The 27,349-nt window shown below is 33.4% G+C and overlaps 9 protein-coding genes across 9 annotated transcripts; 4 read left to right on the forward strand and 5 right to left on the reverse strand.

Annotated features, from left to right (window-relative positions):
• Positions 1-590: 590 nt before the first annotated feature.
• On the forward strand, positions 591-3,551 carry NDAI0D04520 (zinc finger BED domain-containing protein; the record flags this gene model as incomplete). The annotated part of the gene is made up of 1 exon (XM_003669961.1): positions 591-3,551. One exon carries the CDS (start codon positions 591-593, stop codon positions 3,549-3,551), a length of 2,961 nt encoding a protein of 986 aa, XP_003670009.1.
• A 363-nt stretch (positions 3,552-3,914) lies between these two features.
• NDAI0D04530 (elongation of very long chain fatty acids protein) lies at positions 3,915-4,982 on the reverse strand (the record flags this gene model as incomplete). Its single annotated transcript, XM_003669962.1, has 1 exon — positions 3,915-4,982. One exon carries the CDS (start codon positions 4,980-4,982, stop codon positions 3,915-3,917), a length of 1,068 nt encoding a protein of 355 aa, XP_003670010.1.
• Positions 4,983-5,729: 747 nt separating this feature from the next.
• ROM2 (Rho family guanine nucleotide exchange factor ROM2) lies at positions 5,730-10,025 on the reverse strand (the record flags this gene model as incomplete). Its single annotated transcript, XM_003669963.1, has 1 exon — positions 5,730-10,025. One exon carries the CDS (start codon positions 10,023-10,025, stop codon positions 5,730-5,732), a length of 4,296 nt encoding a protein of 1,431 aa, XP_003670011.1.
• Positions 10,026-10,854: 829 nt separating this feature from the next.
• LOT5 (Lot5p) lies at positions 10,855-11,781 on the reverse strand (the record flags this gene model as incomplete). The annotated part of the gene is made up of 1 exon (XM_003669964.1): positions 10,855-11,781. The coding sequence occupies one exon, from the start codon at positions 11,779-11,781 to the stop codon at positions 10,855-10,857; it is 927 nt and encodes a 308-aa protein (XP_003670012.1).
• A 569-nt stretch (positions 11,782-12,350) lies between these two features.
• Positions 12,351-13,766, reverse strand: SPE1 (ornithine decarboxylase SPE1; the record flags this gene model as incomplete). Its single annotated transcript, XM_003669965.1, has 1 exon — positions 12,351-13,766. One exon carries the CDS (start codon positions 13,764-13,766, stop codon positions 12,351-12,353), a length of 1,416 nt encoding a protein of 471 aa, XP_003670013.1.
• Positions 13,767-14,879: 1,113 nt separating this feature from the next.
• Positions 14,880-17,309, reverse strand: ASH1 (DNA-binding transcription repressor ASH1; the record flags this gene model as incomplete). The annotated part of the gene is made up of 1 exon (XM_003669966.1): positions 14,880-17,309. One exon carries the CDS (start codon positions 17,307-17,309, stop codon positions 14,880-14,882), a length of 2,430 nt encoding a protein of 809 aa, XP_003670014.1.
• A 1,303-nt stretch (positions 17,310-18,612) lies between these two features.
• Positions 18,613-19,137, forward strand: MTR2 (Mtr2p; the record flags this gene model as incomplete). Its single annotated transcript, XM_003669967.1, has 1 exon — positions 18,613-19,137. One exon carries the CDS (start codon positions 18,613-18,615, stop codon positions 19,135-19,137), a length of 525 nt encoding a protein of 174 aa, XP_003670015.1.
• Positions 19,138-21,484: 2,347 nt separating this feature from the next.
• On the forward strand, positions 21,485-23,785 carry FAT3 (Fat3p; the record flags this gene model as incomplete). The annotated part of the gene is made up of 1 exon (XM_003669968.1): positions 21,485-23,785. The coding sequence occupies one exon, from the start codon at positions 21,485-21,487 to the stop codon at positions 23,783-23,785; it is 2,301 nt and encodes a 766-aa protein (XP_003670016.1).
• Positions 23,786-24,622: 837 nt separating this feature from the next.
• PXA2 (ATP-binding cassette long-chain fatty acid transporter PXA2) lies at positions 24,623-27,301 on the forward strand (the record flags this gene model as incomplete). Its single annotated transcript, XM_003669969.1, has 1 exon — positions 24,623-27,301. One exon carries the CDS (start codon positions 24,623-24,625, stop codon positions 27,299-27,301), a length of 2,679 nt encoding a protein of 892 aa, XP_003670017.1.
• Between the last annotated feature and the right edge of the window lie 48 nt (positions 27,302-27,349).

The raw sequence follows: 27,349 nt of genomic DNA on the forward strand, positions 1-27,349 counted from the left end.
ACAAAAAACAAACAAAAAACAAACAAAAAACAAAAAACAGCGCGGTATAAGTTTGATTTTTTTTTAATTTCCTCAGAATTCCGTGGAAGGATACCGTTCATTCTGGACGGTAGCGGGGGTAGGAGATAAAGGGTTTTGTGCAAAAGAACAAAACAAACAATGAAACAACAAACAACATTTGGGCCCTCTCTCTGTGGGGGGAATTTCCTACACCAGAGGACGAAATTATAGAACAAAGACGCGTAAAAAATTAACAAAAATTAACAAAAATTAGCCCACAACAATCCGAAATTTAATAGGTGTAAAAACCTTTACCCGGCTTGGTGCCACGTGACTTTTAACAATTTTTAAGGAAAATTTTAGAATTAAACCTTGATATTCAAATGATAACACCAACGAAACCCCACAGGGTTTAAATCAAAAAACAAGTTATGTTTTTTTGGGTTTGTTTTGGTTTTCCTACACATTTGTAAACAATAAACGCCAAATTTAAAGTAAGCTTAGAATTAGCGAAAGCAATTGCAATACTAGATTGCAATACAGAAGTCACTAGATATCAACTAATTATTCACTCGTCAAGAAAAGAGACAATGCTATCTTCGCATGATTCAACCGAAGATCCAGCAGGATATTCTGAAACTTTACCTTCTGCAACAGAAGATGCTACTGATAAGGAGGAAAACCAACCCTCTATAACAGATACGTCAATTGAACTACCAATTGAGAACATCGGACACAATGATCATGTCTTAAACTCCGTAGATAATACCTCCGATAATGATTTGAATGCTAATGTTGAAGAGAACGATATCACTTTTGCTGTGACAGAACATGATGGTAATACCAAATGGGTACCTGCTCAAACACTGAAGAAGACTAATGCTCTCCTATGGACCCATTATCTCGGTATAGATGGTGCCTTAAATATCGTCAAATGTAAACATTGTAACACAATTTTGAAAAGAGGTCCACATGATGCTGCAAAGAATTCTACTGTCAATTTTAGAATGCATTTGAAAACGGCACACAAGGTTACTCCCAATATGTCTTTCTATGATGAGGAGAATATTCTTGATAATAACGTTACGAAAAATCTACATAGTCGAGAATCAACTCTAGATGATGTTTCTTCAACTTTTGATTCCCAATTATTCAAGAGAAGAAAATATATCAAAAAACCGAAAACCTTACCTCCCTTTACCTTGGATATGTCAAAGGAAATTACTAAACTAAAGCCTAGGGATGTTCCCTCTGAAACGACCATTAAAACAAGACAACATTTCTTTCCTTCAAATAATTTATTAGCTATAGTCGTTGCATCCGAAAATTTACCACTAGATTTTGCAAACAATTCCGCATTGAAATTATTAATGTCATCAATACTTACTTCATTACCTACCAGTCCAGATTCCATAAGAGAAAATATTATTGGAATGGCTACATCAATAAATAAAATGATCAGAAAATCTTCCATTCAAAATGATTACCATCTACCATTTGAACTAGATATCTCACATCTACGTAATGACCTTATAGGTACTGAACGTAAACTACTGCTGTGTACTTTAATAATGAATGGATTGAAAGATTTACCATCTTTTAATTTTTATTCATTGAGTCATCAAATTTGGAATCAACAATATTCACTAATATCAATCCAATTCATTGATTATGTTAACTCAAAATTAAGAATATTGCCAATATCTATAGAAGATATGGGAAACAAACCAATTACACCTAAACTGCTTAATAGACAATTATATAATGTGATATCCAAATATCCTGGACTTACAAACTCATTGCTTTCTATATCGGCTCCAAGAAAAATCTGCGATACGTTAAAGTCTGCAGATCCAATTCCAAATGAGTTTGGCAAGAGAGGTTACGATCATACTGAAAATAGTGTTATTCACAATTATGATGATGGCGAGGAGGAGGAAGAGCATGCTGAGCAAGAGATTATTAACTCCGTAATCGAAAACGCTATTCAAAACCTTCACTACCAACCATGCATTGTTTCAGCTTTAGAAGATTGTGTAACTGTCTTCTTTGGTCTACCATCAACTAATATATATGAAGAACAAATTTCTAAATCGGACATGGTATCAACCCTAAGAAATAAAGACGACACCGCTTTAGATTCTCTTATTGATTTAAATCGCTTAGACATTTCTTTATCTATATTTGAAAAGATATCTTCCTTTTACGAAGAAATAAATAATGATTCATGGCAAATGGAAAGGTTTCAAGCAACTTACTCTGATATTTTCGGCAATAATAATAACAATAATAATAATAATAATGATGATGATGATGATGGAGAAAATGATATCTTAAACCAAACAAAAAATCCATTCAATAAAAAATTCTATTCTTCCTCAATTCATTGCTTGAAAAGGTTTCTTCGATTACGCCCCTTGATCGAAAATATGACTCCATTTTTACAGAATGAGATATTTAGTGATTTAGATTTCCAAATCATGAAATCAACTCTACTAACATTACAATCATTGAATAAATTAATACTATTACACTACGTTTCACCTTCAGATTTCAATTTTATTAATATCATACCAACAATTTTAACAATTGAAGCTCATATAAATCAACAATTGGAAATTTCAAAATATAATAGATACAAGAGACCATTTTTATTGGTTCAAAACTTAATTAAATCCATTAAAGATCGTCTATTGCTAAATGATACTAACTTACTTGGTTCCTTTTTGTCACCTATAATTGTTTCTAATGAAAGCCGTTTAAAAACCGTCTTTGGAACAACAGATACCGGTAAAATTATCAAAAGAGTATCTAATATAGCAATGAAAATAGTCATGAAATACGTTCATGTCCCAGACGAAGAAAAACTTATGGAGAAAGGAGAGAACGGCACTCATGATGAAAGTGAAACTGAACATGAACCAGAACCATTTTTACAATTAGCTTTTGGAACAATCGGACGTTCATCTGAAAAGTCACCCAAGACTCGCTTGATTGATGATGTTCAAGAATGCTGTCAACAACTATTCGAAAGATTATTCCTGGCGTTTCTAAGAAATGTCCAATCGGAATATCCTAAAGGTAGGAAAATATTTTGTGAAAAAAATGGATATATACCTACTAATGATGGCCAGTATCGTAAAGTAAATGCTAGTGGTGGTGCAAATGACTATGACGATAATGATGCTTTGGGCTACGAGGACTCCTTCAGTAATGCTCTCAATGATGAAGATGTACATACGGGTTCTCAAAATATTCTGGATCCAATAGAGGAATTATTAACTATCCATCTACCGCTCTGTGATATCTTTTGGAACCAATATTTAATGTACAATACGGACCCTTTATTCACAATCATACTAAATATAGTAAGGTCGATATCTTCAACTTCTAAAAGATCTGAATATGCATTCTTGAAAAATTACAGGGCAAATATCAGTGGTTCCATTCTTGAGGAAACTATCAAAGTCGCCGTGTTCGATAAACAATGTGCCATTGGTAAAGTTGACTTCAATTCGGATACTCTAACCTCGTTGGGTAATTATATATGATTTGGAACACCCATCCGAGGATAATAACCAACCATTGTAACAATAAAATCTTTAAATATATCCTATGTAATATTAATTAAACTATTTATCCAAAAAGAAAAACAAGATGGTACCATCATATTTTTAGTTGTAGATTTTACTCGAATCTTCTAATACGTTCAGAAATATCCTTGAAGTAAGGCACAAGACGTTCCTTATTTTTATAAGCATTTATTTCAAACAACAAATTTAGTCTCGAATAAAAACTAATGTATAAATTTCTTATAGATGTTTATAGTAAATGTTCATGCTAATTTTTTTTTATTTCAATATAAAATTACATAAAGACTTGGTGACCGTCATGTGTTGGTACATAGAATCGAATCAAGCCTTTCTGGAAGATACTTTGGTAGTATTCTTCTTAACACCAGAAGTAGTAGAACCTTCAATGATATCCTTCTTTTCTAACTTTTCTGCTGCCTTCTTGGCACCTCTTCTGTAGTAAGAAGTAACATAGAAAGAAATGAATAAGAGCAAATAAGATGTTAAAATCAAATAACCGTAAGCAGCAGCTAATTGGTCACCATAACAAGTACCCATATGAGGTAAAATACCATCAAAGTATTTGTGAGCGTAGAAAGTGTAAGTAGCGAAGTAAACGAAAACCAAATCAATAATGAATTGAATGATTTGGAAACGAGTGACCCATTGTTTCCACCAAACTCTAATTTTACATGAACTTAGGAAATAATACCAGTACATGACAACATGGACACCTAAATTCAATGAAATTGGGACCCATTCAACTGAAGTGTGGCCCACTAATTGAGTGTAACATAATAATGCAGTAGCACCATGATGGTAAACATGTAAAAATAATAACTTCTTTCTCTTTAATACTAAGAAAACAGTATCTATCAATTCAATAAATTTCGTCAAATAATTCAAATAGTATAAAGTAATCAATTTTGGAGCAAATGCATTTGGAGAACAGATGGACCATAATAATCCATGTTGATAGATCATTGGAATCAATTGTTCAACTAACAACAATAACAAAACTAAAGATGCTGAAGTCAAAAATAAATTATGTAATTGGAAAATCAAATTTATGGTAACTGGTTTAGCGTTTAAAGCACGTAAAATGGTTTGACCACCAAAGATAATAACGTAATAGACTGCGATAACACCCATAGCTTGATAACCATTAGCCAAAAAGGTTTCATTGTGGATGAATCTGAAATCTTCAGCTGGATAACCAGCGAAATATTCAAAGGCCTTTGAGAAAATTGGCCATAATTCTAGCCCAAATGGATGTTCAAGTGATGGTGCTTGATATTGGACCCAGGGAATCGTAGAAAGCAGATCTAAAAGTGAGGATGATACTGTTTCAATTGATGCAGTAGCATCATTGGTCGCGTTTGCAATAACTTGTTCAGCGATTTGTTCCATATTGAAAAGATGAAAAATAAACAAAACAAAAGTTCAGCAACTGAAGGTAATAACTATATCCAATTATTTGAGTTATTTCAGAATAAAATAGAAAATGAAAACTTTCAACAATGTTTGAAAAACGAGCGATTCAGTTGATGTATTGGAAGCAAGCGCTATATATGAAGGACCAAGTTTACTTTGTCGGTATTCATTCAAGTCATCAATTGCTTCTTTATGTGCCAAATTTTGCACAAAACGACATCGACAAAAAGTTGTTGACAATTCAATTGAAAAATTTTGAAAAATTTCGAATCCCGCGGATACAAAACAACAACAACGGGACGGTCTCGGCGATAAGTTGTTGTTGTCTCTTTTCATTTTATTTTTCGCGTATCGCGTTTTGATCACGTGATGCGGAGTCATAGATGTAAGTTTTCTCATATCTTTGTGACCGGAGTAGTATATGTAAGTTCCATAGATGGGTTCAGACCTTGTTGTAGTGCTCTTGTGTCTCTTCTCAAGAATACATAGCTATGGGGAAAACTCGTTTATTCCACAAAATGTATAGGCATGTGTGCCCATCCAGAATTTTCCAGTTAGTTAAAAAAAATACATGCGTACCTATAGTTATGGAAAAGTATTATGTGTCTTTCTAAATGTTCGTTTTTTTTATTATGTTTTGCATTTTTAGTGCCTTTTTCTGGGGTTGTTCTTTTACCAGTATGCAATATATATATAGAGGAATGCTAACGTTTTTATCCAGCCTCAACCCCAGAAATCTAAAGAGGCCACTGTATCAAACCCTCTATAATCCTCATAGACATACAAAATTTCTTGTGTGTTACTTTGTAACAACCGAATCTTATCACCTAGTATACATCTCACTAATTCACCGGTCTCAATTTTCCTAATCTCGATAAAATTGGGATCAAATGCGAGAATATATGGATACCAAATGGCAAATTTTTGTGGTTCACCTTCCCAATGAATTATATGAGATTCCTTCTTTCTCCAGCCTTGATTGTTAACGAAAAATGCGAATTCAGTATAATATAATAAGAACATATTACCAACTCTATAAATAGCCATTGGTTTTAAAGAATCTCTGAGAGCAAATTCTAATGATGTATCTGCAGGGTCAAGCAATGATTCATGTGCATTTTGAGAAACACTAACGATTTGAAAACCTTTCTTACAACCAATACAAAGATTCGCCTTCAAAAACGATATGGAAACGGGTTCTGAATCAAATGTTACTTCAATGATTTTCTTTTTTATGCTTTTCTTACTATTATTATTATTCCCACCACTTGTGCTAGAACTACCTCCACCATGCTTATTGGATAATAAGGGATGCTCATGTTCGAAAAATTTGATGGAATGTGAAGAGCTATGAGCTGTGACAATTAATCTTTTACCATTACAATCGCCTTCAGCAAAGAAATTAACATGATTAATTAGTTCTTTTGAATGTTTCTTGAAGAAAGATGTACCTGACGAACCTTCCACTTGCAACAACGTTAATGGACAACTGTATAATTTCTTATCAACCAGTAATAAGATGGATTGGAATTCTTCCAAGACAGCCACTTGAGTTATATTATTTCTTTGAATCAATTGGATTGGTGTAGAGAATAAAATCGATGGTTTAGAACCATTTTTCTTATCTCTTGGTTGTCTCTTAATATCACTTGAATATAATCCGGAATTGGTAGCAATTAGTAGCTTCCTACCACCATCACATGTAGTGACACTATTGATTTTATTAGAATAATCGAAAAATTTATCACTAATCTTTGTTACATTAATTAAAGAAGTATCATTGATCAATCTTGCTTGTTCTTCTTTAACTTTATCTAATAACGTTTGTAAACCTGCAAATTGGGCAGCATATAACGTAACTTGATATCTATGCTTGGCACCATAGTATAAGAATGTTATAGCGTTTCTTGGATTTGTTGAATTATATTCCGATTGAACAATCGTCCCTGAAGTATCTGCATTGGAACCAATGTATTTCCGTAGTGGAGGCATATCTTCGCCGGCACAGACAAATAATAACGGTAATGGTATTGGTCTTTGGAAAACTTTATGTTGATGCCATTTATTAACAGCTTTTGCCTTTAAAAACAATAACATATTATCTAAAAGATAAAATTGAACATCCCCCACAACTGTACCATCTGACCTACTTAATTCCTTTCTTGATAAAATTCCTTCATGTTTAATTTTTCTTTTTTCATCATTCAACCCCATATTAACGTATTCATTCTTAAATAGTATTTTTTGTTTTAGCAATTTCACATCATGTCTATCTTGGGCTGCACCACTGGCTTTATCAATCCTTTTCATGAAATCCTTTAATGCATCCATTGCTTTCGTAAGGATTTCTAAATCTCTTGAATCCTTTTCCGGGTTAGAAGATTTCATAATTTCTCTGACTAATAACATATATCTCCCTGGTCTTGATACCCCTTGAGATAAAAATGAATCAATCCCATGTCTTAATGATGAGTTCATCATATCTTCATCAAATCTAGCAAAATATGGATTAACAGATCTTTGAGTTTCAATTAAATATTTAGCATATGGTCTTGATGCCACATACGCTACGAATGGTTCAAAAAATGGGATAAATCGAAGTATAATATCACCAATCCCTCTCACTACTGGAGAACTTTTTTGCCTATCAGACAAAGCTTCCAAGAATCTTCTATTTACAGAATAAATGTCATTAATATGGGCGAAAACGTGCTTGATGAAATTTTTACGAATATCAGCAGGGATAATATTTGTTTCAGATAATGTTTTCATGAACGTATCTCTTGTAATTTCCAAAGATTTAACAAATTTTTTCTCACTTGTGAAGACTTCATATATGGCTTCTTGTCTTTTAATTTCCTTCTTTGGTAAATTTTCCCAAATTTCCTTCGGGACAGAAGTCGTCCATGATAGACTTTCATCTGTGTCATCGTCATCGTCCACTACGACGGAAATATTTCTCTTTAAACCACCTTTAGGTTTCAAATTCAATCTTGCTTGTTGTTCAAGACGACGTGGACATGATATGGAATAACATAATTTATGTTTTGTACATGTTGGGGAATAACATTCAGCTAATAAAGTGAAAACACCATTAACTGTTGCCACTGTGGATACCATTTCATCTTGTTCTGCATTATTATTATTAATTGTATCATGCATTGTTATTGTAGACTGGGTATGTGAATGTGGGAGTTGAGATTCAGATAATGACAAAGAATTTTGCCTCTGTTGTTGTAAGAGAGCCATTTGTTGATTACTTGATAAAGAAGATTGAGAAGTAGATCCAACCATCCCAGTATCCGCAGTATTGTTACTTAATTGAGTCGAGGAAGACAACAACATTAATGGATAATGTGAATTATTTGCAGCAGATCCGACAAATCTTGAATTTTCTGTGAATTCATAAACTTCGTATGGAGAGTCTCTTAATCTATGTTCGTAGACGACATCATGAAATAATTTTTGAGCATCCAGAGACCTTCCCAATAATAATGCTAAATTTCTATCAGATGATCTTATTATGGAACATATAACATCGACAGCATGCTTCCCCGTAAATGCACCTCTATATATAAGACCATCCTTTTTATGTTCACCTAATTCTATAGATTCTTTAAATTTCTTGGCTACTCTTGATAACAATGCCGGATAAACTCTTGGTTTCTTGTTAGATGCACTTAATATTGGTTTAGATATTGTTGATGCAGAAGCAGATAATGGAGTATTGAGTACACTACTACGGCGACGATGTTGTTGATTATTACCATGATGATTATGTTGGTGGTACTTATAATATTGTTGTTGAGATGATTGTAATTGAGAATAGGATTGATGATGACTTAGAGATGTCCCAGATGCAGATGTGTAACGTTTAGATGATAAAGAAGTTGAAGAAAGTTTTGTTTTCAAACCTAACCCAATAGTTGATGATGTTTGATGAGAAATCATCGAGAAGTTATCATTATTATTATTATTATAATCCGTGGCAGTGGTATTGCCATTCATTTTAGAGTCGAAAAATGGATTAGACGTGGCAGAACCGTGATGAGGTTGCTGTTGATAATTATTGTTATTGTTGTTGTTGTTATCATTTGATTTACCGTGAAATGGAGAGGTGATATTTTTCAAAGTTGAAGTAGTTAAAGACATTGAACGAGAATTTGAGTTTGAATTTGAACGCGAATGATTACGAGGTGAATTATTACTATTATATCGTTGCTGTTGCTGCTGCTGCTGCTGCTGCTGTTGCTGTTGCAATTGTTGTTCATGTAAATCTTTAGAACTTGGCCTTGAAAAAAATCCGAAACCTTGTAAAGGAGATTTTCTTGATTGAGTTGGAGTATGACTTGGGCTTGATGATGCATGCGATTGTTTCTTTAGCACATTCAGTGATAATTGAGGTAATGATGGTTTTTTCTTTTGCACAAATGCATTCTTGTTAGCTTTCTGAACTGGAATGGTAGTGGGCGTGTGGGATGATTGTATTTGACGATTTTGTTCCAAAGTTTCTGTCGTTATAGTCGATGGAGACGTATTATAAATTGGTTTAGTATTAGTTAGTGGTTTTGATACAAATGGGTTCACCAGACTTGCAAATGAAGTTGGGGTTTCGATTTTTTCAGAAAGTTCAGATGATACGTTACTCTTTCTTGGACCTGATATAGGAGAAGTTTCGGAGCTTGACAAAGTATGAGTTTCTGAAACGTATTTAATATTAGTCTTTTGATTTAATAGAGCGTCGTTATTATGGTCATGGTCATCTTCATGTTCAGAGTTTTCAGCAATGGCCAAGTGCGAAACATCTTGAGCAATAATATAATTTAGATCAGGAATATCTTCAATTCTCTTGGGAATATTTGGGTTCTCATCCGTGATAACATTCATATGCTTATGGTGATTAGTTACCGAAGATGACGATACCGAATGTGGAGGATAGGTATCAGGTAACCTTTGGGTTCCAAATATGTCCATGTATATGTTATATCTGTTGTTAAGATCATTGTTTGTTTTTGACATTGTGAGGAGATATGATGAAAGAATTACCAATTGAACGAGATTTTTATCTTTAACGAGAAGAGAAACACACGGGCAAAGAAGAGTAAATATTAGCCTTAGTATTGATCAATAGGGATTCCTAGAGTATTTAAGCAACTTACTGCTTTCCTCTATTTAATTCTGTTTACCAGGAACTGAGATGATGGAGTTACAGTTGTTGGCACTGTTGCTTGCTCTATAGATATAAAAAATGTCAGTTTATGATAATAACGCACGGTACGTACAAAGATCAAATTTAGAGATTCAAATGATGGTATGCGAAGGTGCCACTTCCACATGTACGTATCTATACCTCAGTTAACCGATTGAATTAAAGGATATGATAACGAAAAGCTAGATTAAGAATACTTTATGTTTATAAAAGAATATATTGGATAAACACCCTCGAAGTATATATATTTTGCACTGTAATAACCTGTTTATTCGATTTGTATGTACACACACATATGGAGGTCTTGGGTATAGATTCAATTCAAGCCCTGTCAGTGGTGTCTGGGTGTAGTATTATAGGGGACATTAGGGCACACAATTTGAAATACTGGATTCACCCTTAGGGTAAGTAATTGATAGGAAAAAAGAATAAGAAATCATGGCCCTAACCCTAAGGCTGCCTGTAAATATAAGACAGTAACAATTTTAGACCGTGAGTTATACAGAAAGACGAACGTTGGACAGTCAATTTTTAGTGTATAAATATGCAAATTTAGCTTCATTCAATTCAAAATCATAACCTCTATATATCAGCTGTATATATTTTGTTCTCTCGTACAATTTGTTTCTATCTTTCTTGTCAAAGATGTGGATGGTCACTTCTAGGATTTTTCCTTCCCGTCGCAGGCTGGTTGTTATAAAATTCCATAGACATTCCAGCTTCATAATTATCGTTAGAAAACACATTATCCATGGTAGAATCGCCATCCAGGTCATCAGCTAATCCTGCATTAAGATATGTATTCTGACTCTTCAGAATACCACTTAATCCAGTGAAAACAGCTTCCGATTCCAGTTCGGTATTATCTTCATCATCATTATCAGTATCTTCGAATTCACTCCCATGAACTTCCATCCCCAAGGATAATGCCTCATGGCAGTTAAGCACTAATTCATCACCTCTATTAATACCGAAATTTTCAAATGTAAATAACGTCTCTATTTCTTGATTATAGTGTCTGTCGTATGTAGAATATTTTGGTTTCAAAAGAAGTTCAATACTTGATAGATCGCCGTCACCAGCACTATTATTATAATTAAAAGTTGTCCCCTCCATATGGTCCCTAGGGAAAAATTCATTTAAAATAGGATCACGTTCTAACGTCAATAAAATTTCCAATTTATGCCCATCCCTTTCATGATTATTTGATTTAGTTCCATGATATATACAACTTGTATATGGGATTTCCAAACCATGACCTAAGATACCAAACCATAATACAATACTACTATTCAAAATAAATAATTCCACATTTTCCATTCTACTAGTAGTACTGCTTGCAGCGTTGCTCGTAGTGGCGGTGCTCGTGGTATTCAATAAAGTTAATACTAAGTCTCTACCACCACCAAATAGGATTAAATGATGTCCATTATTATCATAAAGTAGATCATCTGTGGATTCATTATTGAACTGTGGTTGCGTCTTTTTATATTGCGTATACGGTATTACGTTTTCAACGGTTGGTTTAGTTAAAGCTAATTGACATTGTTGCTTTTCTTTTACCATTTTTTTTATTCGAAATATTGGACGAGTTCAGTAGAGCAGAGATATTTTATAAAGTATGCTTTTTCCTCAATGGTTTTGTATACTACATACTACCGTATATATTTCTTGCTCATCTTAAATATGTTCATTAACGCTAAAGGATATGTTGGCCCGCTTTCTGTAAGTTTACTTTTTCAATAATATTCTCATGTATATGGTAAAGAAAAGGAGAGAGTTTTTTTGGCAATGGAATAATATAACTTTATAAGGAATATTATGTGATATGTATTATTGATATATAAAATATATATGTGTGTATATATATTAAAAGGATATTAATTATTTATCGACTTATTATTATTATCGTTTTTTTTGAAGTTAGTTCTGGACAAAAAAATAATTGTTAGATAGAAAATGGCAATCTAAAATAATGATGATGAATAGGTGAGTGGATTGATTAATTAATTAATTTTCCAATATATATGCTGATGACAATGACAACAAAGAAGAAGAAGGAAAAGGTTTTTTTTTAAAGCTGTTACTTCCTCTTTCTTCTTTGATAAAAAAGATACCTTGATGTTCAAGCCAAGTCAAAGTGATTCATTTTGATTAATGTAAATAATATCAGCAGTTTGATCAAATCCATTGAATGGTGTAGCAGCGGAAGAAGTATAAGCACCTAAGTTAGGGAAGTATAACCAATCACCTACGACTAAATCGTATTTCAAATAATATTCCTTTGTAATACAATCTAACCCATCACATGTTGGACCCCACATGGAAACTTTATATGGACAAACTCCGTTATTATTAGCCAATGGAGTAGATGTTTGTAAGTCATCGTAATGGAAGTTACCATCATGGTATAAAATTTTAGGTGTTGGTTCTTGATGATCAAACAAAATACAATTCATATTCCCATAAACACCATCATTAATGTAAAGCATAATTCTATGTTCATCATCATTTGAATCGAATTGAGAAACAGATCTCTTAGCAATAACATGAGCTGCTAAAGTGAACGCTGTAGCCACAAAATATCTACCTGGTTCAGCAATAATGTCTACACCACAGTTTTCAGGGAAAAATTCATCAATGGCCATATTTAAAACAGCACTTGATTCATTGAAAGTTTCAAATTGGAACCCACCACCAACATCCAATATTTTTAAAGCTGGTAATGAATGATCCTTAATTGCCTTATCAAAGACAAATCTTGCGTCTCTTACTGCTTTATATAAAGTACTAAAATCTGAAGCTCCTGATCCTACATGGAATGAAACTCCGACTAAATTCAAATTCAATTCTTTGACTTTGGATAACAATTCATCAACGTTTTGTAATTCACAACCGTATTTAGTAGATAATCTACATTGTGCAGTGGAATCATCAGTGGTGATTCTTAAAAATAGATCAGAATTTGGATGAAATTTCTTAATCTTGTATAATTCCTCTACGTTATCAAAAGTAGATTTTTTAACATTTTGTTCCTTAGCGAATCTAATGAACGATGAAACTTTACATGGGTTGGCATAAATGATTCTTTCCGGGGAGACACCCATTTTCAAAATAGTTTCAATTTCTAATTTGGATGCACAATCGAAATTAACGCCCATTGATGCTAATTGTCTTAAGATTAATGGATTTGGGTTACATTTAACCGCGTAGAATGGTTGAATTCTTGGTAATTTATTATGCCAATTGTCATATAGGTTTCTAATTTCCTTTAAGTCACAAACGAAGAATGAGTTTTCATCACCCGGTTCACATGTTTCATCGTTGATTGTCTTGATACGAGATTGTAAAGCTTCAGAGATTTGAGCATGGGATTGTCTATGTGGTAAGATGGCAATCTTAGGGTCTTTCTTCAATGATTCTAGATATTGATTTAAAAAGATATCTTCTTTGGAATCTGGTTTGATTTGAGTTGATGAATTGGTCATTTCCACTAGAGTGGTTGTAGAGTTTGATAATGTGGAATTGAGTTCGACTTTAACTGTAGACATGGTATATTCCCTTGTTTCTTTGTGTAGTAGTGTAGTGTTGTAGCTTTGTAAAGATGATCTTCTCTCTTTCTTCTTAATAGCAGGGAGTGTATGTATATATATATATGATGATTTTTTAGAATTTTTCTTGTTTTTCCTCCGCGGTTTTCTGTGGGGAGTTTAAAACTTACGTAGTTATTGAAGTAAGTAAGCTTGACTTTGCAACAAGAATGTCAGAAAGTAAAAATCGAAATTTTTTAAAGAGGAATATGTATGTTGAAATAGAACCACTCCTCTATGAAATTGATTCGATTTCGTGGTAAGCAACTCTTCGGTGATTTCCCTCTTCAATGTAAGTAGCAGACAAATAGTTGTTGAAACTTTGTTGTATAATGCGCTGACAGGTACTAACGATATCAACTTGCCTCAATTGATGCGAAAGGTGAAGTAGTTTTCTTGTTGAAGCGATATCTGTTTGTTGTTTGTTGTTTGTTGTTTGTTGTTTGTTATGTGTTGTTTATAGATATGTATATATATATATCCTAACGCCTCATCGTCTGCCTAACCAAGATCCCACCCACCCATTATTTTTATTGCCTATGGTATATAAAAAATTCTCATTGGATTGGCCGCCCAGAAGCACAGAGCGGAGCGCCGTTGTTGTTTTGCAAAAGCGGAGCAAATTTCCAAAAATTTCCACTTTTCTGAGCAAAGAAAAAAATAAAAAATTATTGAGACCACACGGAAACGGAAACGGAAACGGAAACATAATGGAACCTCTCCTTTGAAATTCTGTCTATGGCTGCAGCCTGAGCTTCTCTCTCTCTCTCTCTTTTCAGGTTGACAGCGCGACGCGCCTCCCACCTTTTCCGCTCTGTTACCCCTCTCTTTGAACTGCTCTGAGTTGGTGGGGGCCTCACCGTGGTGACAGATGCCATGCCATGCCATGCGATGCCAAGCCAAGCCAAGCCAAGAGCATATATACATATGTATATACGAGATGCCAGCAAATATTATTTCTAGCTTTATGATTCGTTTTAAACACGTTAGGTTAGAGTAAAATATTATTAAATTAAATTAAATTAAATAAAGAATATATATATATATAAAAATACGTATGCGTATGCGCGTAGCTCACTCAATAGTCTCAGTAATATAATTGCAAAATAAACAACGATACCCTTCAACGGTCTCACCACGACTATGAACAAATTGTTTATCAATACCATTAGTTTTCATCATACTTAATTCACTCTTTGTTGGAATCTTAAGACATAATTCATTTAAACATCTGGTATGTGTTTTCTTATATCTTAACCCACATGAATTACATAATTGATCATGTTTCATTTTGGACCATGAGGGTCTCCAACAAGGTGAATCACTACTCCTACATGAAACACATCTTCTTAAGTGCTGTTGATGAGTGTGTTGACGTGGGCTAGTACCAGCGCTATTATTCGTACCATTATGTTGTGGATGGTTTATATTGCAATGGTCATTAGTATCATCACTATGTTTATAAACACAATGTGTTCCTTGTTCTAAATTATTATTACTCTTAGTATTTTCCTTTTTCTTACGGTATGACTTCTTGGCTTTATTTGATTTGGATTGAGTTTTCAATTTCGATTTCAATTTGGGTTGCATTCTTGAAGATAATGATGATGTGCCTTCTGTTGGTGTAAGCAAATAATCCACATATTCACCATTTATCGTAGTTGGTCTCATGGGACTGTATGATGGTGAATTTTGAATACTTGATGTGTTAGATGTCGAGGAACCAGAGTCAGAACCGGTTGAGGAAGCAATAGAAGAAGAGGGAGAGGGGGATCTAGAAACTATGGGTTGACCAGGGAATGAAGATTGTACAAAGAATTTTCTATATTTTGGTAATGTTGCTGTTGATCGAATTGGTGAATTGCATCTAGGAGTTGTATATCCTGAACTATTTGGTGCAATATCATTATTATTGTTCGTTATTTTAGCACTTTTCTTAATATTATTAACATGATGATGTTTAGAATTTCTTTGATCGATTTTTTCAACTAAGTCCTTGACAACGGAATTAAATATTTCTGATGAATTTTGTCGTATCTTTGTTGGTTTGAAGATTTTATTCATATTCATATTATTGTTGTTTTTGTTTTTCCTTGTAGTGGTATGGCCAGTTTTCGAAGTGATTGAAAGAATATCTCTATTTTCTAATAATCTCTTAATTTCCAATGCTTTAAAACTGTTCGTTTTCTTATGACCAGTATTATTATTAGTAGTAGTAATATTACTACCATTATTATTTGATTTCATTAATTTTTCCTTTTTAACAGTTTGAACTAATTTTTCACTTATAAATGGGGTAAATTTAATGAAATTACCAGAATTTTTATTTTTTGAACAACGAATTTTTTGGTTTTGTTCTTCTATATCAATATCATCATCAGTTAAGTCAGTAATATCAGTATTATTATTATTATTATTATTATTATTATAATCCTCTTTATCTTTTGTTTGTATTCCTTCAGAAGATGGGGAGTCATTCGGACTCATTGGAGGAGTAACAGGAGTTTGACATTCCCAAGAATTATTAGATAAATTACTAAATTGATCCTTTGGTTGTAATATTGATGAAATTTTACATGTCTTTTCTAATTTCAAATTTGAATTTGAATTTAATGAGAATAAATTTTTTGGAACAGTTCCCTCGAAACAATAATTTCTATCCGATTGAGATAAGATTTCCATTAAACGTTTATATTCTTGATAATTTTTCTCTTTACACCAATTGATTAAATTATCTCTCCAAAATGGAGTCGGTCTTGATGTATCAGGATAGTAATGTGAATTTCTTTGTATAGTCGGATCAGGTAATAACTTTAAATGTCGTAATGAAGGTAATCTAGGGATTGGTTTAGTTACTTTATTAGTAGTAGTAGTAATAGTAGTATTTGTCGTTCTTTTAATTATATTACCATGATGGTTATGGTTAGGTAACCTATCTAGTAAATGGATTTGAGGAAGATTTGATATTGATGGTAATAAAGTAGGTGACGAAATTTGATTTTGATTTTGCTTTCCGTTTCTCGATAAATTTTCAGTGAGTGTAAAATGTGTATTTGAATTGATTAATGAATCTGAATATGAACTTAATGTGGGAGATAATTGGGCTTTATTGAATGTTGGTGATGTTTGAGGAGTTATGTCAGATATGCTTTTTGTTTTTTGATGATGACGCTTAAACTCACGATTATTTAATTTTTTATAATATTGAAGACCAGAATGAACAGGAGATCCAGGTGCTGTATTTGCCTTTTTCTTCAATAAAATATCTAAGGTGTTTTCATGATTACCAATCAATCCTTTATTTTGAGGAAATTGTAATGCAGGCAATCCGTTTGATAATATATTTTTTGTTGAAGTCTTATGAGCAGATAATGTGGGAATTCTTCTCGGTGAAGAAGGTAATAATAAATCATCAAAATAAGTTTTTGGCCTATCAATCTCCTGAGTTGAAGGCAGATGATTTATTGAAAAGCTTTTAAGTGACATTGCTGACATATTATCCATTGATTGTGACTGAGAAATACACGAAACGAATCAAAATTATTTTTTAGATGATGTTAAGTGACAGAAAAACGAAGGAAATAAAATAATAAGTAAAGGGAATGTTGTTAGGTTTTGTTACTGTTCTGTTCAATTAGGAAACTCCAAGCCAGAACAGTAAAATTGGAATCATTTGTAAAATGTTATGATAAACATAGTTTTCATATATATATATATATATAAGTTCGGAGCTTGAGATGCTGGGTTTGGTTGATAAAAAGTTTCCTAAATTAGAATAAAGAATTTTTAACTCTGCATCAAGATCAAATATTGATCGAGAATGTCTTGATTAGGAAAAATGATTTAAAGTTGGTAGGTATTACGTACGTCCGTACGTAGCAGTGGTGGTAGTATTAGTAGGCTTTATTATGCTGGGTTTCCTAAATTTTTCAGTCGCAAATTTAAGATTTGGAAAAGTTCAGCAATGTCCGAGGTTTAAGAATGTGGTGTAGGGATGTCCTACTTTGAAGTTAAATCAATAGGCTGGTTCCATTTCCAGAATCCCATCAATTGACAGTTACTGCATTGACTGTAAAAATATACGTAATCATCAACCTTCTCTATGGATAATGATTCGCAGTGGCTTATACATTCTTTTCTCTGGAGCCATGTATTGAATTAACTTATACTTCAAGATTTACAGGAGACAATGTACTCTAAGTCGTTTAGTTATGCCCCGTATTGATCATCCACTGTAATCAAAGGAGTTCACTTATCATCTATGACCAAGCTTGTTTTTTAAAGACAATTTTACTCTTGTGTGACGTTCGGAGTTTTTGCTACAAACTTTGTGCCAGATTTAGAAATCTTTTAATACCAAGGGTCACTTCTTACAACTATCCACCCTAATCCCCTCTGGAAATCGTCCACATTAAAATGATCATATAAATAATGAACAAATCTACGCAATCCCTAAACACCAAGTCTACTTCAATATTCCGTTGTGGTCATCAATTCAAAGATCTAAACGATATAATTTCTAAATGATATTTTTGTCTTCTCCAGCAGTGATGAAAGTTGGGCGGCTAAATTCTTTTATCCTTCAAATATTTCGCGGATGGATTTTCCTTGCTGGAAAAACTGAAAAATTTCAGAACTGAACATGAACTTGAATCGAATGAATGTAAACTTGATGAACAAAGTCGATAGACTCACTAAAAGTATTACCATTATTAGTTATTCATTCTCACGTCAATAATTAAATAAAGCATCAGAATCATATACAGATCCAACTAAAAACAACCACTATAAAAAGAAGGAACAGAGAATGAATCAAGGAGCAGCCACATCACATCAACCTGAAATATTGCAAACGTTTATCAAGAAGATATTACTTCATTTAGATGATAATGAAACTAAAAATTTACAACAATTCTTATCATATTTCAATAACACGAATTGCAAAATAATTTTCAATGGTGCGCCATTTGCTCAACCAATGATTTTCCTACAAATGTGGCAGGAACAATTCGTTCAAACACAACATGCACTAACTTCATTAGATTATCAGATAATTCCAGGATCTGGTACCATGATTTTAAATATTAATAGTAAAGTTAGATTTGATGAAAGTGGTAGGGATAGATTAGGACAAGATGCTTTGATCAAGGATGGTTCTAATCGTGGTGGATTGAATAATAATACAAGACCAATATTTGGATCATATTTTGGTGTTTCTTTACAATTAGTTATCGATGATAGGATATTTAGAAATGATTTTAATGGAGTGATATCGTGTTTTAATTATAACATGCTATATAAACCAGAAGATTCTTTAATTAAAATTCATTAGAAGAGCCCAACCCCAGGAGAATGTCGGGAGAAAGAGGAAATCAGGAAACCCAAAAGAAGACTAAAAACGTATGGGAATTTACGCATAGTCCACTTGAATATATATTAACTGACTTTTAGGATCAATCTAAAAATATACTTAACATGAGTTATATAGCATACATATATATATATATATATATATATATATATAAGGTCAATTATATTTCACAAAATTCGATATATACTAATCTGAAGGTTATAATTTTTTATAAATTTAATTTATTAAATTATCACTCCTTACGCCACTCATTACCTCTTCGTCGTTGTCTTTAAACAAACGAGGTATTATGCCCGAATATACTTGCTTACAAGAGAGCACATGTAGTTTTGCTATCTATACGTTAATTACTCTAAGTACATCGTTCTGTGACGCCGCGAACCAAAGTCACGAACTAAAAGTGGGTCTGGAGAGAGTCTTTAAAATAATAGAACCGGAGATTCAACTATGCATATTCTACGTTTGGTATGTGCATAGTTGGCAGTTTTCCTATCTTTTCGTCTGATCAAAGGGAGTCTGTCAAAAAAACCTTAAAATGGTTCTTTTTTTCAATTCAATTCAAAACCCAAGAATGTAATTGCTGTCAAACATAGTCTGTTGATATATGTGAGGAGAGACAAGTCAACAAGTTTCTGACTTAAAATAGAAAAAAATTGAACTGTTGCAAGATATGTCTAAATCTATTCAGTTAGTTGTGTATAGGAAGTTTACTCTGAAAAGTGCTCGTACCTACATATGTACTTAGTACAAGTACCTAAAATAGAGAGAGGAGTATCCAGGATGGTAAAGTGAATAAGAAACCGGAGATGTGAACGCTTTTAGTGAAATTCAGTCTCCTAGGGAAATCAAGATTGGGGGGACCGCACATTAAGTTAATTGTTGATAATTTTTGTTATGCCGCACCTTTCCTGCCCCGAGCTGGGCCGCGATACCTTTTCGCTTAGATGACTCCCCCCTTTCTTCACAACAAGAACGATATTGGAGTAACGTTAACATTTATATGTGGGATCTTTTCGGTTCTCCTTTCTTTCCTCTCCATAAAGTACCTTACGCAAGAATATGATAAGGGGAGGACAATCAGCCAACAAACCAAAGCATGTCATACCTAAACCTGCATATCTCACATGACTTTAGGTTCAGGGTCCGATGGTGCATATTCGTCACGTAAATGTTGGAGACGGAATGATACCTTCATTGGGGTAATTTGTTTCTCCACTTGAAAACTGTTGCATAAGTCCCTCTACAGCCACATTTTTTGTTGAGTTAATGTTAGTTTTGATGACACGACTGAGTCTGGGCGTCTTCCCTCTAAAATGTATGTCTGGGTCTATATTCTTAGCCATTATCATCATCTCCCTACGTCCGTTCAACCCTCCATCAATCCAAATTCCAATTTCCAAATTCTAGACTTTCTCAAATCAGGAATGTACGGATGTCCTGGATGCTAATAGAAATGACAGAATTTGGCTCAACGCTGTAATCGTTGTTCGTAGTTGTTCTGGGAAATAACGGCTAATGAAAACAAGAGGAAAAACTGAGCTTCCAGAAGTCCGGTCGAGAAGCATTTTTTCATATTCACATTCATTGTTTAGTTTATCAACACTTCGAAATGCCCCATGAACTCCTCAATGTATGCTTATTCAGCATTTAGATATCCAATGCTCACCATTTTAAGGAAAGTTGTTGGAGATCGAAAAACTGGAATTATTACCTTCAAAGATGCCTTCCTTTGGGCTTCAATCTCCACTCTACATATCCTATGGTTATGTATATTCCACTCAACCTCAGTAAAAAAATGAACAGATCTAACGATTCCTTTTTGCCGTGGAGGGCATTTCCCAATATACATACACAGATACGACGTTTGGAACGCAATTAATGCACGACCCGTTCCCTAGGATGACCGTACATACATACCCTCCTACTGCTAGATTGATCGATTGATAGATTGATCTAATTGATGAATTATATCAATCATTTTGCACTGTATCTAGGTTTAAACTCCAACCCATCCCGCATCCGGCACTCCTCTTCTGTTCATCGATTCATCTCCATTAAATAAAATACCTTCTTCAGACAGATATTCCTCCAATGTACATATATATATATGTGTGTGTGTCTGCGTGTGTATGTATATTTGATTGAGTATTTCAATTCTCTTTTGAGACCTTCTTCTTTCTTCAACTGTTAACACTTATTTTGGTCAGAAGAATCTTAAACATAATTGATAACAATATCGATATCCATAGTGAATAGAACAAAAAACGCAAACAAAATTAAGTCAAAACACCACGCAGAAGTTTCCGTTATGCAACCTACTACAACTTTCAGAGGTAAAAACCTTCTGTTATCAATAATTATCTTATTTTTATTCACGATATTCATAGTAATCATTGTTGCTACTGCTGGATCTACAGCAAACTATAAACCTCTAACTAACATCTATATAGGTGATGCTGATATTTCTCACATTAATGTAACGAAAATTATACCTGCCGTTGGTCCAATATTAGTGATCATGGGTACAGCTTTAACGGCACCAAATAGTTCTTTGGATGAAATTTTCGGATCATTGAAAGAAATTGCTGACACTCCTGCATTAACTCCATTATTAACTTTATTGTCAAACGCTGAAGATGTGGAAAATTCCATAATTGCATTAAGTGATTTGGCTCCATTGGCTTTAAGTGGTAATCCTGTATCAGATACTAAGGAATTAACTGAAATTAGTGGATTATTATCTGTTTCAAATAATGATACTGGTACACTTACTGGATTAAGTGAATTGGTCTTACCTGCTATGGCTCATTTGAATTCAAGCTCTTCTTCTAGTGCATCTGATGATAGTACGACAATTGTCATGACGTTATTGAATGATTCCATAGATCCATTAAATTCCACTATATCCTTAAAATATTTAAATGGCCTAACGCCAGATGATAAAGTTATGATGCTACCTGTCTTTAGAATATTTGGTAGTTCCGATAATATAACAATGACTTTACAATCTTTAGAAGGTATAATGAATGCTGATCCACCTATCCCACCTCAATTGGCATCCACTTTATTGACTACCATTCAGAGTGGATTGGAGAGATCAGATAATTTAACTGCCGTTTTATCATCCATTGGTTCTTTAGTTCCAGATGCTCAAAGATCTTCATTCAATTCTGTGGGTCAGTTACTAAATGCTTCAAGTTCTCCAAATAATACCTTAAGCATATTATCAGATTTAATTGAAGAAAATATTACAGAATCTCAAGTGGCTAAAAATTCATTTGGAGAATTAACAAGTTTAATGATGAATTCAAATAATAAATCAATGGTAGTACAATCTGTCCAAAGTCTAGCCATGGTTCCAAATACAACTGAAGCAGATATGCAATTAGATGCATTAACAACGATGTTGAGATCAACAGATAATCAAAACGCAACTGTAGATACACTTGCCACACTAAGTTCCGGTTTAAGTCCAAATAGTTCCACTTTTGAGTATATCCCATCATTATTCCAATTGTTAGGCGCTTCTAAGGAACCAGGAGAAAGTTTTAGTTCCTTAGTTACATTAACAGCATGGGCTCAACAAAATCCAGAAACATTCACACCGATCGTTGCCATTTTAAATTCTGCTGAAAGCGTAGAACAAATCTCTGAAGAGGCATTAACGGTTATGACACCAACTTTATTAGAATTTTTGAAAATTCCAATCCATTTCCGTTTATCCATTTTCAGTCTTTGTAAAGCTAACTTGAAAAATGAGATAATTGAATGTTCATCACCACATGCAGTTCAAAATATGGATTTCAGACATATCGTTTACGATGCATTAATGGATTCTGATTTCGAACCATATTTAAGAGCTTTAAATATTACAGCAGATTCATTACAATTAGATGGTAGATTACAAGATAGAGAACATGAATATGTCCCATCTATTAAAGCTGTCCTCGCAATGAATCTATTAGCTATAATTACTTCTTTCTTCACAATGATTTTCTTATTCCTATTGATTTTCTTAAGAAGGTTCATTGTTCATAAGACTATGTGGTTCTGTTCATTAGTTTTAGTCCTCTTTGTTGGATTGTTCACTGGGTTGGGTGCCACAATTTGTCAAGTTGTTGTATCTATCATTAAATCTGGTACCCATCATGATAGATATGGTGTTGTCTTCTCAGCTGGCAGTGCATATTTTGGTTGTGTTTGGACTGCCTTTGCATTAGCAGTTGTGTCTAATTTCATCATGTTATACATTGTTTGGAATATGGCTGAAGCCTTATTAGGTAGAACTTTCTTCAGGAAACGTACTAGTACTAGAACTGATATCGAACAAGGTGATGGAGAAGAAGATGAAGAGTACGATGAAGAAATTCCAAGCAGGGTTGTAGTTGACGATGATGCTATTGTAAGGACAGGTAAGAAAGATGATGTGGAAAATGCAAGTAATGGAAGTTCTGGTAGCAGAAGTGGTATTGAAGCAGAAGAAAAACTACCTCCTACGACTAATGTTATGACAGCTACGACTGCTGTATCTGGAGCGGAACGTGCTTCTGATAGTGCAAGCAATGAAGAAGAAATTGTGAATGAGAAAAATGTTAATGCGTACGATTAATGACTACACTACAATACTTTAATTATACTATATTATACCCAAATTTTTAACCATGGTCTTGTTCATTTCCATATAATGTGTTCTCCTTTTTTAATTCTAATCCGAATTCATATTAATAATTTATTCAATAAAAAAACGATCATTTGTGTATCGATATTTGCTCATCCCATGTAGTTATATATATAATCAAGCGGAAAAAGTTGTCAAGTAAATTGAACTACAGCTACTATTTCCTGTTACTGTACCTTATATAATTTTTCGACTTTTATGTTTGGATATTTGTCGCAAATCCAGAAGACTTGAAATTAGTTCGTATTTTGTCTGGCTACTTCAAATAACATCTACAAAATATGGCCTCCAAGATAAGTTTTTCCTAAGTAAAGTGTTATCTCACAGACGTTTCAAAAAGATGTATTCCAATTTGCCAGAACTGCGTACTCACTATGTAGGAGAGAGAAAACACCCAGACATTTCACAAGGGGATGTCTGGGTTCCGCCACGACGACCTAGAAATTCAGAAAAATTGCAATCGTGGTCCAATGGAGGCAAAACAGGTTCCCAGAATCAAATTGGAACCAAATGGGAAACCATCCGCTATTAACAAAATAAACACCGCCGTTCGTAACTAAACACTCAGGAAAAAAAGTGGAGAAATAGCCGCCCATATACAATCTTTTACGTTTATTCAAAGGAGTTGTAAAGGATACGGCTTTATATATATAAGATTGATAGTTAGGGCCTCTTATATATAGTAAATCTCAAAGGATGGCCTCGAAACAGAGAGATACAATGCAGTAAACTAAAGCAAACAATAACAACAAGAAAGTGTAATTTACGATGACCGCCAATGTTCTATCTTTTTACAGAAGGCATCGGTTGAGGATCCTGAAAACTTCATATATTTTACTACTATTCACCACTTTATATAACGTTAATGGTGGGGGGAGCAACACAACAGCTAACGATCGGAAGGATAATAAAAAGAGTCAGGTTACCGATAAAAATGACAAAACACTACCCTCTTATCAACGTAACAAAATAAAAAATTCAGGACGTATTGAAGGTTATTCTGGTAATGAGGACAATGACGAAGGGGAAGAGAGTGATGTTCAAGCCTTGATAATAAGTCCTAAAAATGATCGTCTATCGAAAAGTAGGTCAGGTTCTAATGTAGAACAGGAGGACAAGAAGAATCCTAATGTTAGTGAACCCACTCCGAAGCGTAGGAGAACTGATTTTCTTTTAAAGATAATTCTAAATGATAAAAAATGTCTAATTTTATTCTTCACTCAAGCAATCTTACTTATCATTAGAACATTCCTTTCACTTCATGTCGCTACATTAGATGGGAAATTAGTCTCTTCTTTAGTGAAAGCCCAATATCCAAAGTTTTTGAAAATTTTACTGGGTCAATGGATGGTTTTAGGTATCCCTGCAAGTTTCATTAATGCATTAATCAATTATTTGACAAAATTATGTTCCGTAACTATAAATAGACTGATTTCTAAAGTCTTATTGGATAAATATTTATCAAGTCATCATACTTTTTACGCTGTTGCTGCTTCCACTGGAGTTGGTACAGGGACTACCCCTAATAAAAAAGACGGGAGTGATGATGATAATAATAATACTACGCAACGAATTAATTCAGTATCTGAAATTCAAGATAATCTAACAAAGGATATTTATACTTTCTCAACTAACACGTCCATCTTATTAAATCAATTACTAAAACCAATGTTGGATTTAATATTATGTTCATTTAAATTATTGATGTCAAGCACAAATAATATGGGTGAAGGTACGTTAGCATTAGGTTTAATAGTATATGGTTCTAATTCTATCTTGAAGTTAATTCAGCCAAATTTTACGAGTTTGACAATGAAAAGAGCTTCTCTAGAGAGTGCGTTCAGATCATTACATTCAAATATTCATACTCATAGTGAAGAAATCGCACTTTTGAAAGGTCAAGATAGAGAATTGGCTAATTTGGATTTCACATTCTATAAATTGGTCTTGTTCCTTAATAGAGAAATTAAAGCTAAAGCCCTCTATGATTTGGCTACTACATTCATCATTAAATATACATGGGGTGCTGCTGGTTTAGTGTTATGTTCTATTCCAATTTTTTTCAAAGGTGATACAACTACTAACCTTGATGAAGAATTATTGATAGAAGATAATAGTAATAGGGACAAGCAAGATGAACATGACATTACCGCTGACTTTATTACTAATAGAAGGCTTTTGTTAACTGCTTCAAGTTCAATTGGTAGATTTGTAGAATTGAAGAAAAATGTTCAACAATTACGTGGTGTTAGTTTAAGACTAAATGAATTTAATGATTTATTAGATAGAAATTTAAATCCTCAACTTGAAGAAAAGGACACGTCCATGATTGAGTATAATAATTCATTAATTAAATTTGAAAATGTCCCATTAATTACACCAGCGAACCAGGTCCTAGTGAAAAATTTATCATTTGAATTGAAACATGGTGATCATCTTTTAATCATTGGACCAAATGGATGTGGTAAATCATCATTATTCCGTATTCTTGGAGGGTTATGGCCCGTCAGACAAATTGATGATCCAAATTTAAAGACTAAATTAATTCTTCCCAAGAGATCATTAAATGATGAAACTAATGGTAATAAGCAAGAATGTTCAATTTTTTATTTACCACAAAAACCTTACATGGGTAATCGTTCTACATTCAGAGAACAGATAATATATCCTGATACCATGGAGCAATTTTTGCAAAGATTCAATAACGATTATGAAAAAGGTGATAAAGAATTAACGAAAATATTAGAAGCTTTAGAATTAGATGACTTAATTGCTGAGAATTTGTCATTAATATTAGCTCAACGATCGATGAATGATCAAACCTCAAAGAAGATCTCTATTCAAGAACAATCGCAAGCGCAAGCGAAGAATCAAGGAGAGAAGATTGAAGGTGATGATGTTGATGATAGAGATTTGATAATGGTTCCCTCTAATGGTGTTGAAACTTCTAGTGCTGATGATGCTGAAACTTCTTCTTCTTCTTCCATTATTAATGTTAGAGATGCATTTGATTTAAGAAGGAATTGGTCTGATGAATTATCCATTGGTGTACAACAAAGATTAGCCATGGCAAGAATGTATTATCATCGACCTAAATTTGCTGTTTTGGATGAATGTACTTCAGCTGTATCACCTGAGATGGAGCAAAAAATGTATAAGATATCACAAGATTTTGGAATTTCTTTAATTTCTGTCTGTCATAGGACAAGTTTATGGCATTTCCATAATTATTTGTTAAGATTTGATGGGAAAGGTGGATATCAATTTAATAAATTTGATCCTGTGAAAAGATTAAAAGAGGAGGAAAAATTAACTGAATTGAATTCTTTATTGGATCAACAAGTACCTGTTTGGAAGAAAAAATTAACTGATTTGAAAATTGCCCGGAGATCTAATTTAGTTAAAAAATCTCAAAGTGAATTAAATGTTACCAAGACAATAGCTTGATCATTTGATAAAAGGAAACACACGCACGTATATGCATGTAAGGATATA

The sequence above is a fragment of the Naumovozyma dairenensis genome, chromosome 4 (genome assembly GCF_000227115.2).
Source record: "Naumovozyma dairenensis CBS 421 chromosome 4, complete genome".
Taxonomy (NCBI): domain Eukaryota; kingdom Fungi; phylum Ascomycota; class Saccharomycetes; order Saccharomycetales; family Saccharomycetaceae; genus Naumovozyma; species Naumovozyma dairenensis.